This window comes from Phacochoerus africanus, chromosome 14 (assembly GCF_016906955.1).
Source record: "Phacochoerus africanus isolate WHEZ1 chromosome 14, ROS_Pafr_v1, whole genome shotgun sequence".
NCBI lineage: Eukaryota > Metazoa > Chordata > Mammalia > Artiodactyla > Suidae > Phacochoerus > Phacochoerus africanus.
Window position 1 is genome coordinate 47,521,014 of NC_062557.1, and position 16,589 is coordinate 47,537,602.

At 52.9% G+C, this 16,589-nt stretch overlaps 1 protein-coding gene across 8 annotated transcripts; it reads right to left on the minus strand.

The window, feature by feature from the left end:
* Positions 1 to 3,539: 3,539 nt before the first annotated feature.
* On the minus strand, positions 3,540 to 14,588 carry TLCD2 (TLC domain containing 2). 8 transcript variants are annotated; one of them, XM_047759088.1, is made up of 6 exons: positions 13,554 to 14,588; positions 11,389 to 11,553; positions 7,279 to 9,240; positions 6,980 to 7,062; positions 6,686 to 6,768; positions 3,540 to 6,139 (listed from the first exon to the last, which is right to left on the minus strand). In XM_047759088.1, the coding sequence occupies exons 3-6, from the start codon at positions 7,452 to 7,454 to the stop codon at positions 5,684 to 5,686; spliced, it is 798 nt and encodes a 265-aa protein (XP_047615044.1). In that variant the 5' UTR covers positions 7,455 to 9,240; positions 11,389 to 11,553; positions 13,554 to 14,588; the 3' UTR covers positions 3,540 to 5,683. The 8 variants fall into 8 exon arrangements, with proteins under 8 accessions (XP_047615044.1, XP_047615041.1, XP_047615043.1 ...); XM_047759085.1 differs by having other exon boundaries at positions 7,279 to 10,092; XM_047759087.1 differs by having other exon boundaries at positions 11,220 to 11,553.
* Between the last annotated feature and the right edge of the window lie 2,001 nt (positions 14,589 to 16,589).

Below are 16,589 nucleotides of genomic sequence, written 5' to 3' on the forward strand. Positions count from 1 at the left end.
ACCAGTGAAGTTCAAGGAAGTGAAGGAGTCTTTTCAAGGGCACAGGCAGGCAGGCCAGAGTAAGGGGGCGAGGTTTAACCCAGAGAAATCATTTACAATCCTTGGATGTCAGATACCACCCGTTGTTTGGACAGTTTGGGTGGTAGTGGACGGGAGAACCTCTGCAGGGCCCTTCATTTCACACTGCAGGAATGAACTCCCTGACCAGTGCAGTGGGTTAAAGATCTGATGTTGCTGCAGATAAAGCATGGGTTGCAGCTGCGGCTCAGATTCAGTCCCTGGCCTGGGAACTGCCATTAAAAAAAAAACACCAAAAAAATGAATGCCCTCTCTTCTACTCCCAAAGTGCACATGGCTTGCTTTTTTTCTTTTTCTTTTTTTTTTTTTTTTTTGCTTCTCAGGGCTGCACCCTTGGTGTACGGAGGTTCCCCGTGGAGGGGTCAAATCAGAGCTGTAGCCACCAGCCTCCACCACCGCTCACGGCAACACTGGATCCTTAACCCCCTGAGTGAGGCCAGGGATCAAACCCTCACCTTCATCGTTGCTAGTTGGGTTCATTCCTGCTGATCCACAAGGGAACTCCCGTGGCTCGTGTTCTTATCTCACTTGAAAGAACTCATCAGTCTGAGCATCCCTTCCGTGTCCAGTTCCTTCAGAAGATGCAGCAAGGGAATGTTTGCCCCCCACCACCTGGTTAGAGACAAGGAAAAATGTGCTCTCAGCACTGACTGAAGTGGTGTTCACGTCTGTAGGGAAGGGCAGAAGGAACCTCTGCCCTGCATAGTTCCTGCATTCCTGAAAAGCCCAGAAATCAGTACTTGGTGAATAGAAGTCTGGCTTTCAAACCAAAGAAGCATCCTGACTTATAAATACTACTTTAGAAGCAATTTATCTGATTTGATTGCTCTTCTTTCTTGTCAACTTTCTTTTTTTTTTTAGAGCCGCACACAAGGTACGTGGAAGTTCCCTGGCTAGGGGTCTGATCAGAGCTGTACTCTCCAGCCTGCACCACAACCACAGCAATGTGGGATCCGAGCCGCTTGTACCAACTACATACACCACAGCTCATGGCAATGCCGAATGCTTAACCCACTGAGTGGGGCCAGGGGTCGAACCTGCTTCCTCATGGATACTAGTCAGATTCATTTCCACTGAGCCATGATGGGAACTCCCAGTTGTCAACTTTCTAATTTAAAGTTTCTCCATTCCTCAGCCTTCCTATAAAGAAAGAGGCAAAATAGTGTATTAGAAGGATCCCTGGGTTCTAATTTGGTCTATGCCACAAACTAGCTGAGTATACTCTTAACCCACTGAGCCACAAAGGGAAACTCCATGAGTAGCTCTTTAAAGGATAACTTCCTGAAGTTCCCTGCTGTGGTGTAGCGGAAATGAATCCTACTAGTAACCATGAGGTTGGGGGTTCCATCCCTGCCCTTGCTCATTGGGTTAAGGATCCCGTGTTGCCGTGAAGTGCTGTGTAGGTCACCGATGCGGCTCAGATCCTGCCTTGCTATGGCTGTGGTAGAGGCCGGCCGCTGTAGCTCTGATTCGACTCCTAGCCTAGGAACCTCCATATGCCAAGGTGCAACCCTAAAAAAGGGGAAGAAAAAAAAAAGGCATAACTTTCCATGTGTAATCTCCAGCAGAGTAAATGCTCCTAACTTTTAGCTGGACAAATTTGGATTTAACATGCAACAAAGTTTTAATAGCTCAGTTAGGGAGATTTCTATTTAATTTTCTTGTTAACTCAAGATTAATTTAGCCACGAGATTCTTTTGGTTTCAACTCCTGGCATTTAAGAATCATTCTTAAGTGTCTGAATCCATTCTTTTGCTCTAAGCTCATTCTACTGAATACATTTGGTTTGCTTTTTCATAGCAGAGGATCTTAAAACACTTTAAGGCTTTGTAGGTCTTACAAAGAGGGACGGAGTTCCCGTCGTGGCGCAGTGGTTAACGAATCCAACTAGGAACCATGAGGTTGTGGGTTAACGATCCAGTGTTGCCGTGAGCTGTGGTGTAGACTGCACACTTGGCTCAGATCCTGCGTTGCTGTGGCTCTGGCGTAGGCTGGCAGCTACAGCTCCGATTCGACCCCTAGCCTGGGAACCTCCATATGCCACGGGAGCAGCCCAAGAAATGGCAAAAAGACAAAAAAAAAAAAAAAAGTCAGTGCTGTGATGTTCCCTAGTGGCCTGGCAATTGAGGGATCCAGCATTGTTGCTGTTGTGGCAGGGGTTTGATTCCTGGCCTGGGAACTTTCACATGCTCCAGGCATGGCCATAAAAAAAAAAAAAAAATCAGTGCCAAGAGATCTTCCCACAGCAAAGCTTCTACAATCCAGCACTGCATCATAAATCAGGAGCCAAGAAAAGTGACTCAAAGTAACCACACTCATAAAAGACTGATGCTATTATTTGCATAGCAGTTTATTAATTTTTTTGATAATGATAGAGTTCTGAGATCATAAAATATCCATAAAATATTCCCCATCCAGGAAAGCCCTTCCCTTATGCCAAGAGATGAAGAATTCATCAGCCAGTAGCTCGGCTGGCACGGAGTCTGGAGGACCCCTTCACTGGGCCACGATGAAATCTGACAGAGCACTGCCATGGCGACCAACTCAATATGCCAATTATAGCACCTGCCAACCTCTGCATTTTTTTTTCCAGGGCACACCTGTGGCCTATGGGGGTTCCTGGGCTAGGGGTCTCATCAAACTCAGCCACAGCAATGCTGGAACTGAGCCACAACTCTGATCTACACTGACCGAGGCCAGGGATCCAATACACAGCCTAACAGACATGATGTCGGGTTCTTAATCCACCAAGCCACCACTGAAACACCAGCCTCCCCAACCTCTGCATTTTTCCAAGCTCTCAAGTGACCACACGTTGATTCCTATTGTCTATATCTGGTCCGGTTGGTGTGGTGTCCATTTGCACAAATATAATCACAGTCCAGCCCTGCCTTCCTGAGGTTTCACTGGGGCACCGTGATGAAAAGCTGGATGTGATCACAAATTCTTCAGGTGTCCACTCATGTCCTATCCCTACAGGTAGCTAATCATTTCCTGTATGGGGTTTACTAGTTAACCTGTGGAAAGAGCCGTATTTTCCTAATGGTCAAGTTCTTGGAGACCCTCCATAGTTACTACTTTCCCAAGAGAGGAACTCACTGGGGAGCTCACTTGAATTCATGGCAGTGGCAAAAGAAAAGGTCTAGGGCTTGCAATGAATCAACCCTGACATCAACACATAACCTCAAGAACAGATTCCTCCCATGGGTTTGTCACATTGCTTTTTCTGTTTTTCTTTTCTGTTCTGCTGTTTTGTTTTGTTTTGTTTGTTTTGCCTTTTTTAGGGCGGCACCCTCAGCCTATGGAGGTTCCCAAGCTAGGGGTCGAATCAGAGCTACAGCTGCCAGCCTACACCACAGCCACAGCAACACAGGATCCGAGCCGCGTCTGCGACCTACACCACAGCTCATGGCAACACCAGATCCTTAACCCACTGAGCAAGGCCAGGGATCGAACCCGCCACCCCATGGTTCCTAGTTGGATTCGTTTCTGCTGCGCCACAAGGGGACCTCCTCACATTGCTTCTTCTTTGAAAATTCCAGACAGTGTTCTTATTCCTCAAGGCATTTGGTTAAAACAGCAAATTGAGGTTTGGCGATACCATGACTGTTAAGGACAGAATTCTGCCTGGTTTCTCTATCTTAACTTCTAGACCTTTGCATCTCTGGTTTTAGTCTGATTACATTTAAACCCGCTGCTCTTATTATTCTGCCTGGGTTTACTTCCAACTGTCACAGGTTCCCCTTGGTCTCTGCCATTTTTCGCCTCTGCACCTTGGTTCTCTGACGGGTCTGTCTCACATCCCTTTCCTGTCTCTAGATGGCTTTTCCTCTCCCCATCTCTGCATTCCCTCCTTTTTTTTTTCTCCCTGTGATTCTCTTCAGTCCTTTTGCTTATTCTGTGTGGATTCACATTGCCGATGGATTCTTACTTCTCACCGTCCTACCAGTCTCTGCCTCTCAGTTCCTGTCAGCCCCAGTCTCTGCATTGTGCACTGAGGCTGTTTGTCCTTTGTCTTTCTGTCTCCAGCTCAACATACTGCCTGCTTTTCCTGTCCATGAATCTCTCCATGGACTGCCTCCTCCACCTTCTGCTCCCCTGCTTCTCAGCTCCCCCGACTAATCCCCCTCGTCTCATTGCCACCTCTCTCTCTCCACTCGTCTATCAGCCACTATCCCCTCTGCCTCTCCAGAGCCGGGTGGTTTCCCTGGTCACTCACTCTCCCTGTTTCACCGTCCAGACAATCTGTGCCTGCCACCTCCGAGGTCCCTTCTTGCCAGCCTTTATTTCTCTTTGCTGATGACCATTTAACCCAGTCTGTGATTCTGGATCTTCTCAGCATCTATAGAAAGCTTTCCTGATATTTCTCCCAAGGATTCTGTCTTGCCCTCCCTCTCTCTCTCTTCTACACAACAACAAATCTTTTTCTTTCTATCTCTCCTTCCATCTGTCTGTGTCTGTTTCTATCATCCCCTTTGTCTTTCTCTAGCTCAGCTTTTTGACAAGACGCTTTCAGCTTCCTGTCTCTTGCTTTTGGCTCCTGTATCTTTTCTGTGGATGATTAAAGGTTATCTATTTCTGTCCATTGTTTAGTAGAACAGCAAACAATCTGCTTACACGTCCCATAACCTGGACACTCTGCCTGAAGAAGAGAGTGGTCTTGGGGAACAAGAAAAAAAAAAAAAAAAGCACTAGAAGCAGCAGGGGAGAAAGGAGAGCTTGCAGATGAATCCCAGAAGAGAGTCAGATATTCCTTAATTCCTCCGCAGCCAAATGGAAGCCTTCCCTCATCCGCATCTGCCTCTGCCCTCATTCCTGCAGAAAAGCCTGGAAAGACCCTACAACTTGGCACCCAGAATGGGTGGTTGAGTTCCTGCTGTGGCTCTGGATGCCCCACAGTCCTGAGAAGACAGACCCAGCCCCGTGCTGATTCCTCTGTCTCTGCATTTTCTTTGAAAAGGTCCAAAGGCACTAAAAAAAACTTAAAAGGAAGATGCTGGATGCAGCAGGATGAGGGTTAATTACAAGCAGAATAGGGCGGCTCTGAGAACCGGAAGTATCACCAGCAATCGTTGTGGTCCAGTAGCTTCTGTCTCTTGGCAACTGATAGGTCCATCCCCACAGGCTACACACAGCACCTATATGCCCTCCTCCCACTGCCATAATTTGGTCATAGGTGAGGTCTCTCTTCTCTCTGATCCCGTCCCTTCCACACCAGATCTCTCTGATCCCCTTAGGACCTCACCTTCCATCATGCGTTGCTGTGCTAAAGCAAAGGGTTTCTGTTCCCACTGGCAGTTTCCCAACTTCATGCCTCCTGCCACATTTTACTGGCAGCACGGGCTGTAGTTAGTTTGCTGGGAAGGGTGGTCATCTGAAGATGGGATTCAGTGAACAAAACCCCAGGTTCCCACCCATTCGTGAATATTAGCATTTCCTCTCAAGTCCTAGGAATAGAGGAGGGGTTGAGTTAGGGGGCAGAGAAACGGAGATACTGAAAATCCAGTCCAGTCCTCACCCCTGGGGGACTGTGCATTGAAGAACACCTTCTCCTCGTCCTGGTCTCACGTCTCCCAGGCCTGGCAGAGGAGCCCGAGGTTCCTCTTCAGTCTTTCAGGCTGCGAGTGGAACCATCCCTGGTGACAAGCTCACCATCACAGCATGTCCTCCTGGTGCCCCTGGTTTCCTTTTGCCCAGGGATGGATGGGCGGGGCCGAGACCGCAGGACGTCACTGACCAAAATGCGGACACCCAGTGTGATGCTCATGGCACCCACGGTGACCAGTCCAGTTCCACCAAGAATGACCAGAGCAAGAGGCACCTGATGGTGCTGCCGGATCAGCCACAGACTCATCCACCCCAGTGGCACCAGACGGAAGAGGGCCAAGGTAGCCAAGGTGGCCCAGCTGGTCACGCTGAAGGCCAGGGATGGAGCCTGGTGAGAAAGCAGCAGCAGCTTTCGTAAGTGCAGGCAGGTGGAGTTCAGCTCCAGGAGCAGAGACACCACAGAGAAACCCACATAGTGGCCAGACAGAATGGCGGTGCTGAGGCAGCTCACTACCTGGGGAGTCAAGGTCTGAGGTCAGAGGACCTTCCCTGACCTACCACCCGTCACATCCCAATACCCCAGTCCTTAAGAAGAGCTCCCAAGCATTTTGTGGTACCCCTCCACTCCAAACCCAACCTTTATGCTCACTCTTATGTTAGGGGCCTGCATGGCCTTGAAACAACCCTTCCTAGAACTGAAGCAGTTTGGCCTTGAGGCTGTCTCCCTGGAGCTGCAGTATCTGCACAGAACCCCCCTAATTTCCATTCCTGTGCCTTCCCGCCCCATCCCCACACCCTGTACTGGGGCTCCACCTTCTCAGAAGAGTTCCACGTTCAATGTGTCTGCCATCCACAGGGCATCTGTGGGAATCGGGTCTCCTTAGGCAGTGCTCGGACTCCCAGCTGTGGCCAGCAGTCAGTCCCCTTCCCCCAACTCAGCCCAAGGGTTGGCAGGGGTCAGAGACTCTCTGGGAAGCCACAGGACAGAAAGCGGATGAGAGAATGGGACCCCCAAGGCTGGGCATGCCTCCTCTCCTGTCTTGCCTCCCCCAAGTCTCACCACGAAATGGTGACAGAGGAGTTCCCAGGCCTGGCCCAAGGTCTGGTTCCATAGCATGTCAGCTCCATCCGCCAGGAAATAACCTGTGAGTGGGGGAGGGGAGGGTGGTGTTAGGCTTCCCCCAAGCCAGAGTGTAGGCTGCAGAGGAATCTCCCTCCCTTCCTTCTCCCAGCTCAGCACAGCAGCCAGAAACATTTAACCCCTTCCGGGGAAGAGAAGGGGAAGGAGACCTGGAATTACTGTTGGAAAGTTGTCCCCCACCCCAAACTTATCCAGCCTTTCCCGCGGACTCACCCACAGACACAGCTACCAGTACCAGGGCCCAGGGCGGGTGGCCATGAATCGGGTCGGCCGCCATCTGAGGGTACAGCGACAGCCTGGAGGAGACGGGGGAGCCATGGTCAGCGTCTGTGCAGACTCAGATCCCATTCTCCCGCTGTGGACGGCGCCCCACCGCCCACCCATCCCCCTCTCAGCCTCAGTTCTGAAGGTCTCATATTGATTCTAAAGGTGCCTCCGGGTCTTCTAATCTCAGCCTTCCCCCTCTCTCCCGCACCCCCACCACCGTGCTTCCCAAACCCCTAAGCCCGCACCCAAGCAGCGCCCCGGCACCCGTAAGCAGGCTGTGCACCAGGGAGACACAGATGTTCCGCCACTTCCAACGGTCCTGGGCAGCAGATCCCGGCGTGGGCAGCAGCTGCAGCCCCCAGTGCAGCCCCCGGAAGGCGGCGAAGGAGGCGCAGGTCACGAGGAGTCCAAAGGGCGCCATGGCCTGGCGGGCGGGTTAGGTCCGGATCTGTTTCTAGGGCGCCGGAGTTCTTAGCCCCGACCCGACGAGCCCAACGCCTCCCGCGGGGCCTGTGAGCCGGCTTCCAGGCGAGGCTGGGTCCCTGAGCTTCCCCCGCCACCGGGCCTTCAGAATCGGCTTTAACTTTTCCGAGGTTCGTCCACGCCCCCAAGCCTGGGCTGGGCGGTGATTGGAGCAGCAGTGGGGCCACCGCCCCTGGAGCCGAAGCAACCGATCGCGTCCCGCCCTAGCAGGGGACAGCGGGTTAGGGGGCTCTCAGGGCCCGGCCAGGCAGCCGAGCTCAGGGGGGCATTCCGGGATGTCGATCTGGGTCTTTCTCAACCGACGTGTCCCCAAACGCCTCGCAAATCCAGAAATGGGTCGCTAATCTCACTTTACACACCTAGAGACCCAGCCCCGTTACCTTTTACCTCCTTCCCCTGCTCTAACCTCACCTGCTGGTCCTCCTGCTCCCCCCACTCTCGCAGCCCTGAAGTTAGAGGCTAGAGCAAACCCACTCACACTTGCTTAAATCTCACCATCTCTCTGCCCCGCACCCCACCCTCCTCTCAGTTGCGCGGTGGGGGTACCTCGCTTCCTCGGAGCTACCCCTTCCAGGGTGTCCAGACCTTTAACACATCCCAGCAACTCTAGGACTCCAGGAGTTCTGCGCCCTTCCACAGTACCTCTCAGAGGGATCAACAGCTCCTACTCTGGCGAAACGACCCACCGGGGACTCCTCCCCTCATCTCTTTTGGGGGCCCTGAGGAGGAGACTTACTGTTAGCAAGAGGAGCAAGATGGAGCCACGCAGCTCTGAGTCTAAAAAACACCTCTCCCCCAGGGTCTGGTACCTCTTAGAGGGATGAGAGAGTATCTCTTCCAATCTAAGGAGGCAAGGAGAGGTCACACAGGGTCACCTCAAGATTGAGACAGAATCAGAGAGAAAAACAAAGAGCCATCTGGCCTTCAAGAATGGGACTCTTAGGATCCTAGAAACTTTCAGCCTCGGGGGTGAGGTGGGGCTGCTCGCCTGAAGTGAGAGGTTTTCACTCTTTTCCTTGTCTTACTCCACTCCCTAGCTCTTTCGGTGGCCAACTGTCACCAATGCAGAGAGCTGGTTCCCGTACAGGAGAGGGTGGAGTCCGGCTGCCCAAAGAATGAAATTCGTAAACCAAGAGGTGCACCCCCCAACTTCTCCCACAATCCCCTTCTGCCACCAAAAGTCCATTAAGTGTATAAGGCCGGGGGCCTCCCTTCATTCTTCCACACCCACATCTCCAAAAGTTTTAAAAATCACGCTGATTCTTTTAAACTGTATTTATTATAGGAAAGCCACACACAATTAATGTTGAAAATTTGGCAATTACAGAAAAGCCAGAGAGTAAAATTACAATCACTTTATTCCACCATCCAAAGATAACCACTATTAGTAACAATTTGGAGTATGTCCTCGGTCTTTTAACTCTTTTACACATTCAGGGGTACACTCATATTAAAAAAAAAAAAGAAACTGAAATCACGTAATGCACCTTTTCATTTTTCAAAGAGCACTTTTCTTTGATTCAAGCTGCATCTGCAACCTACACCACAGCTCATGTCAACACTGGATCCTTAACCCAGTAGCGAGGCCAGGGATTGAACCTACATCCTCATGGTTGCTAGTCAGATTTCTTTCTGTTGAGCCACGACAGGAACTTCTCAAAGAGCATTTTTCTTTCCAGTCAAATGTTCTTCTACGTGATTTTAATGGCTGCGTGGTACTCCATCTGGATGGATATACAATTACTTAAGCAACCCTCTCTTGCCAATTTTCATTACAGTGGAAAAGAAACGAATTCCCAGTCAGAGTTGCTTCCCATTTTTCTCTACTGCAATGAAGGGAAGAATATCTTATAACTAACCTGTAATTATTTTCATAGTATAAATTCCCAAATATAGAATTACTAGGTCAGAGGCCATGGAAACTTTTAGGATGTTTGATACATATTACCAAACTGCCATCCGTAAGGCTGTACCAATTTGTACACCCATGTGCAATGTATGGGAGTGTTATTTTAACTGGGTCTTAAACTTTTTCTGACATAGTTTTGCTATGGGAAAAATGCTTTCAGCTTTATTGGCCATTCTTTAATTACTAACAAAGCACACTTTTTTTCCTTTTTTTTTTGGCTTTTTAGGGCCTCACATGCGGCATCCCATGGTTTTATCTGTTTGAATTTCTTTTAAGAATCTTCTGTGTATGTCCTTTTATAGCTGGCTCCTAATCCTTGAGGGTGCTGATATAAAAATTACAGGGTGGGGGAGAGGTGGAAGCAGGAGGACGAAGCCGAGGATGCTTTCATAGGGCCCCACGTCTCTGGGGGGGAGGCAGAAAGACCGGAGAGAAAAGGAGAATGAAGGAGATGGCTGGCAGCTTGTCCTCGATGGAGACTGGTTGTCCTCCCTCCTGGGGTGCTCTTTGGGGACCCTTTCTGCAGGGTGCTCAGACAGAGCCCTGTGCGCTCCGGGCCTGGTCCTGGTCTTCTGTCTCTGTGTTCCCAGGCTGCTCCTCCTCACCTCTGCTCCATCGTGAGTGAGGATGGCAGAGCCACATACATACTCAAGGCGGGAGGGAGACACTGTGGCCAGTGAAGCAAGGAGGGGAAGATAGGATGGACGCAATGTCCAGGGACAGAGCGACCTTTGTTGCAGCCTATGAGTAGGCTCAGTCTGCTCCACACCACCCCCTCTACCACAATCCCACACACACATCCAGCTTAGGCCGAAGACGGGTGGCTTCAATGATCTACTCTCCCCAAATCTGTTTCTCATAAATGGAGACTAGGACCCAGCTCCCTGCCCAACTCCAAACAGAACAAACAGCTTCCTGTAACCCCTGTACCTGGGCTCCTTCAGCCAGGGAGACTGGGCCCAGGCTGAACCACACCAGAGCGGGATTAGATCGTGAGCTGAGAGTGGCAGGTTTATACTGCCTGATGCCCCAAAGGGATCCCATCCCATAACCCAGCCCTCCTGGTTGTTGAGGGGTGGTGGGGGTGAGGGTGGAGAATTCCCTGCCTGCACAGGTCCAGCCCGAGTCTCGAACACTACCCTGGAAAGTAAAGTGGGGGAAGAGAGCAGCAGCAGCTGGAACACCCCCCCCCGCCCAGGGGCTGCAGTCTGGCTTTGGGATGCAGGGGAAGCCCGAGCCACCTCTGCATGGTGGGAGGTCAATGTGGAGACCGAGCTCCCAGCAGCACCTCACATTAGTCTAACTCCAGTCCCTCCCCTCAACCTCCTCCCCGAGCTCCTGGTCATCGGTGTGGGCAGGGCAAGAGCTTATGTGAAGAGCTGTTTCGTTCTCGCCCTCGGTGGAAGGAGAGTCCAAGCTCTGAGTCCGCACAAGAGGGCTTCTGATTCCCTCATGCCTCACGCCCCCTCAACCAGATGACTCACCATCTCACAGGTGGAGAAACCAAGACAGGAGGCTCTGAGGGGCCCCCTGAGAGGTGAGTATCCCTGAATCTAGAGCCTGCGCCAGACTTGGGAAATACAGGGGGAAATGAGGGCAGGGGGGGTGACTACTCAGTCGGAGTCTCAGTATAACCTTCTCCCTGAAGAGAGAACGGACTTTGGAGCTCACCTGGAAAGGCCAGCAGGAAAGAGTGGGGGACAAGGAAGGAAGGGTCAGGAAAGACATCAGGATAAAGGGGTGGGCGGGGTTTTCTCTGCTCCACTTCTCATTGTCGCACGAGGACCAACTAACCTTGGGCACACAGAGCCATCATTCTCCACTGCATCCAGGGTCTCTACTCTGAAATTTTCTCTCTGGCCAGGTCAATGTGAGCGAAAGCTCTTCAACTGAATAGGGTTCCCTTTCCCGAAAGGGATCATGACTTTTGCTGTTCAGACCGTCCCAGCCCCAGTTCTGTCACCTTCCAGATGAAGAGGAAAGCAGCTCCATCTCCTCTTCCTCCTCGAAGCCAGGGGCAGAGGGCAACAGTTCTTCAACTGGCAGCTTTAGCTGGGTCAGGACATAAAGCTTGCCACTGAAGAACTACTGCGGCTCAGCCAGGAGAGGATATGTGAGGTACAGCTTCCTAAAGGGAAAGGAAGGAAAAATTGGAAAGACCTGACCAGGGCCATGTCACAGGGACACTGTCCCACTAGCCATCAAAGTCCAGCCCCAGCAGATGTTCAATCTTCTAATGAAGGGTTCTTGACTCTGACCTGGGCCTTCAGTGAGAGAAAAGAGGTAGCTCTAAACCTACTTCCTTGCTTCTCTTTCCAGAACTGCAGGCTGTAGAAAGCTCAACCTCTTGCCCCAGCTACCTAGAGGGGACGCAAGCCTCCTCAGCCCTCAGAGAAGGCAGGACCTGGGAGCCTGGACACACCCCACCCAGTATGGGACCCAGGTATTAGGTGAGCATGTGGACCTAGGTCCAGAAATGTGAGTTCAGGGATCAGCCGAACTGACTTGGTCCCAGGAAGAGGAGTTTTGGGGGTCTCTGGGGAAAAGTGAGCAAAAGAAGAAGTCTAGAGTTTGGAAGAAGGTCAGCAGAGGCTCCTAGGACTGAGGAGAGGACGGGGGACCAGAGGCTGGAGGGGAGGGAGGTATGGGCAGGGTGGCTGGGCAGCTTCCCCAGGACTCTCAAATGCCAGGCATTCCGCTTGCGCATTCCGGGTACATCTGGTATGAATTCCAGGCTGTCTGCCGGCCCCTCCATGTCTGAACTTTGTTCCAAGTTCCAAGCCCCGCCCCCACAGTTTCAACGCATGAATCAGCAGGAAAAGCCGGGCCCTGCAGCATGGCCCAGGGAGGGGGCTGGGGGCGTGGCAGGCTAAAGGGCTGTGAGTTGGGGAGGGTGGGTCTCTGCTGACCCTCAGTCCAAGGTCATGGCCCATGCCAGCGTCAGGGGCCAAGGCAGTCTTGTCTTGAGATTTCTATACTCAGAGGGTAAGAAAGATTAGGATGGGAGGTTTTCAAATTACAAAACCCTCTTGGGAGGCATGAACTTTGTGGTATCTTCCTTCTCCCAGGTGACCAGGCCAATTCCTTCCCACTCCTCTCTGAGCAGGCTCTGCTCAGCCCATAGCATTCAGCTGCTGCTGAAGAGTCTGTGCCAAGCAGGTGCCCTTGGCTGCAGGGCGGGGTGGGCCCAGGGCACTGACCCTCTGACCAGCTGCTCCATCAACCCTTTGGCACTCTGACAGCTCCTAGCCCAGTCTGACAGCCAGGATGACAGGCCAAATGAGTTGGAGGCTGGAACTAGGGCCGGAGGGAGGTGGGGGTGATAGCCTAGCCAGAGGCCACGGGGAGGGGCCAAGAGTTGGCCGAGAGGTGGGGAGAGAGGGAGCCCAGTGATGACTAACCCAGGCGCCCCACCCAGCCAGCCGGCTTCCCAGGCAGTCAGGGCCAGGCCTGGGCTAGGGGCCCCACAACCGGACAGGCTGGGGGGAGGTGCAGAGGTGACCTTCTCTCAGCCCAAGACAGCCAGTTAGGCTGGGGAGGGGGGGTTAGAGTTTCCAGGCTCTCCTCCTGCCTGCTTCCCCCACCAACCCGCGGTGAAACCCTAACCTTTGGGTTGCATAAGGCCCCCGCACCGCCGCCCCCTACTCCCCTCCCCTCCCCCCTTACATAACATCCCCTGGAGGGAACGAGAGGAGGGGCCGGCCCGCCCAGAGACCCCTTCCCTGCCAGGGCGCTCAACTGGCCCTGACCCAATGAGTGCCGGTCAGAGGCAAAGCACCTCCCCGCTACCCGCCCCGTCCAAATCATCTCAAGCTGGGAGGCCGGCTCTCGTATCCTCGGACGAAAGGGCTCCGAGGTTAGCCGCCCCCAGCCCTCTAGCCCCTCGTCCTCCTCCCAGCTACTCCACAAAACCTTCTGCAACGACTACTGTTCTGGACTCCTTCCTTAAACCTCCTGACACACTATTCCAACCAGTACAGGCCCCACTCCCCCAGAGCTCCCCAGCCCCCGCCACCCCCTCTCTCCTCCCCCGGAAGGGCAGGGTGTGGCCGTCAGGACCCTACTTTCCCCCATTACCCCGTTAGCACGGTTCCCTCCTGTGCGTCCGGGACCCCAGCTCACACCCACCTGGTGCTGGGTGGAGGGGGTGCTGAGAGCAGGGGAGCGAATCAGTGCGTCCGATCCCCACGGCCGGCGGCGCTGTCTCTTCCCAGCGCCCAGCACACACCGGCTCCAGTCTCCGATCAGCTGGCGGCGTCGTGACGCACAAGCTGCGATCGCACCGCCCAGGGCCAATCACCGCCCACTGCTGGGCAGCGTGACCACACCCACTCGGGGGCGCCTGCACTTCCCCTCGTTCCCGCCTCCCCTGCCGTTTTAGCACTGATTGGCATGGAGGCCACCCCCTTGCCTAGCGGAGTTGCGCTAAGCCACGCCCACAGGCTGGCAAGCTGGCCAATAGGTGAAAAGGTGTGGCTCAATCCTCCTCCTAGGCTGCTCGCTTAGAGGAGCACTACGTCAAACCCGAGTCCCGAAGAGCAGAAGGAAGTAAAGGCGTGTGTGTTTGCAGTGCATACTGGTCAATGTAGTTCTCGGTCTGACGCTTCGCTCCCAGAATCCAGCGCGCTCTGTGAGTTGGCATTTTTAAACTCAACTCGGAATCCATCCCGGCGAAGTCCTTAAAGGGCACAGCCCCTCCTTTTTGGAGCCGTGAGTGATCCTTTTAGACAGCCTCTCAAAACGGATTCGCTGACCTCTTGCGGGAAGCGACAGCTCTCAAAGGAAAGGTGGAGCAGGAGAGTTAGCAGGGGTGAGCCGAACTGAAGGTGGAAATCAGCCCCATGGCAGCCAGACTCTTCCTTTGGGATACGAATTCCTGTGGGCGTTTGGGGGGACGGAGGACTGCCCACCTCGCCTGGTCCCAGCTTTCAGGGGAGAGGTCTAGTACATCCCTCCTGGAGGGCGCTTCTGAGGAGACTTCTTGTAGAAGATGTCTCGCCCCAGTCGCAGAGACAGGGCCTCTCAAGCAGCAGCTTCCTAACGAAGGATTCAGAGCACAGGGTTCACCTGAGGGTCGAAGTTAGATTTGTGGTCAGGGGACAGGCCGGGGCAAAGTGCAACTGGCCAGCAATCCCATCCCCTGCCTAACACCCCCATTCTGTCCCGCCCTCTAGAAGCTTTTCCCTGACTCAGGCCTACTTAAGGAAGAGATTTCAAAGGTGGAGACCAATGAGGAGGCGGCTCCTTTCCCAGAGGCCAATCAGAGCATAGAGGGGCGGGAGATAGGGAAAAAAAAAAACCCACCAAAAAAAAAAAAGGAAAGGAAAGGAACCCAATGACTTGGCAAAAGCTGCGGAACCACTGATTTAAAGGGGCAAGTCTGAGACCCACCCCACCTCATCACTCGCGCCTCTCCACCACCACCACCAAAAAGGAACGTGTGGACAGGGATCCAAGACTTTTCTGTAAGCTCCCAATGGAGGATGACAACAAGGGCTCTGCCAAGGGACCGCTATGGTTCCTAGGAGCTCCAGAATTCTGAACCTGTGTTCAGAACATTGTGCCTTTAAGGAAACTTCCTGCCTTCCACCCCAGTAACAGCTGATTGTTGGAAAGTCTGACCTCCGGGGACGAATCAGCTGTTACCACATCCTCCTCCAGTTCTGCCCTCCTCTATCCCCTTATCCCCACCCCCTCATGGGGTGAGGGAAGAAAAGAGATGGAACCCCAAATATGGAGGACCTGCTTGTACGTTCTTCCCTCTTCCCTCTCCAAGACTGCCTTCCTCCTCCGCCCTCTCCTTCCTCCCTCCCCCAAGCTGCTGGTTAGTTCTTCAGAGGCTCTGAGCTTGGAAGGAGAGGTATTTCCTGTCAGCAAAGTCAGCTCAGACCCGTCCTCCCCAGTCTCATAGGGAGGCCACTACTGGGGAGGCCCAGAATGGTGGCTGGCGGGGTATGTAGGTGCTCCAGGAAGAGGTACTGGGGAAGGTTCAGTGAAGCTGAGGACCAAGTCTAGAGATGAATGGTTATGGAAACAAGCCTCCTCGGGGTCAAGCTGTCTCCTCCTCCCTGCTCCATTTCCTCTCCAGACGGTTTTGCTACGGGATCCTCCTGGCTTTACCTGTTACTCCACTTCTAACTCCTTAGACACGGCCTGGCCCTGCTCCATTTTTAACACTTTCACCCCTTCATTGCAAAGGTGTTAATGTGCAGCTGCCCAAGGGCTGCAGGTGGCACGCAATGGCCCTAGGGATCAGGGGCTTTGGCTGGGAAGTCCTGCCAGAAGACCCAGGTCAATATTTTGCCCCAGCCTGCAGCTGGGAGTCAGGGTCACTCCAGGACAAGCTTAGTGTGAAGTCCCAGGACTGAACTGGCAAGGTTGGGAGAAGCTGAGCAGGGTCTTGGCCAAGCCTGGAAGAAAGAAATCTCACCAGCTGGCCCTGTTCTCCACTATCCTTAGCATAGAAGCCCCATTCCCTTTTCACCCCTTGGAGGAGGCCCTTTCCCATCTCGTTCTAACTTTTCATGCCCCCACCCTCCCTCCCTATAGGGCAAAAACACAGGCTTCAAGTCCAGGATTTCTCAGTCACAGCACTATTGACATTGGGACTGGATAGTTTCTTGCGGAAGCTGTCCTGTACATAGCAGCTTTTTTGCCAGCATCCCCAGCCAAAATAGATGCTATCAGCAAACACACACACACACACACACCTTACTTATGACAATCAAAACTGTCTGCAGACATTACCAAATGTCCCCTGGAGGCCAAAAGCGCCCCCAGTTGAGAATCATTAAGTTAGACAAACTTGCATTCAAATGCAAGCTCTTACCAGATGTGAGGTTTTTGATTTTTTTTTTTTTGGCTTTTTGCTATTTCTTTGGGCCGCTCCTACGGCATATGGAGGTTCCCAGGCTAGGGGTCGAATCGGAGCTGTAGCCACCGGCCTACGCCAGAGCCACAGCAACGCGGGATCCGAGCCGCGTCTGCAACCTACACCACAGCTCACGGCAACGCCGGATCCTTAACAGGGACTGAACCTGCAACCTCATGGTTCCTAGTCGGATTTGTTAACCATTGAGCCACGACGGGAACTCCCTTGATTTTTTTTTTTAGGGCCACATCTGTGACATATGAAAGTTCCTAGGCTAGGCGTCAAATCTGAGC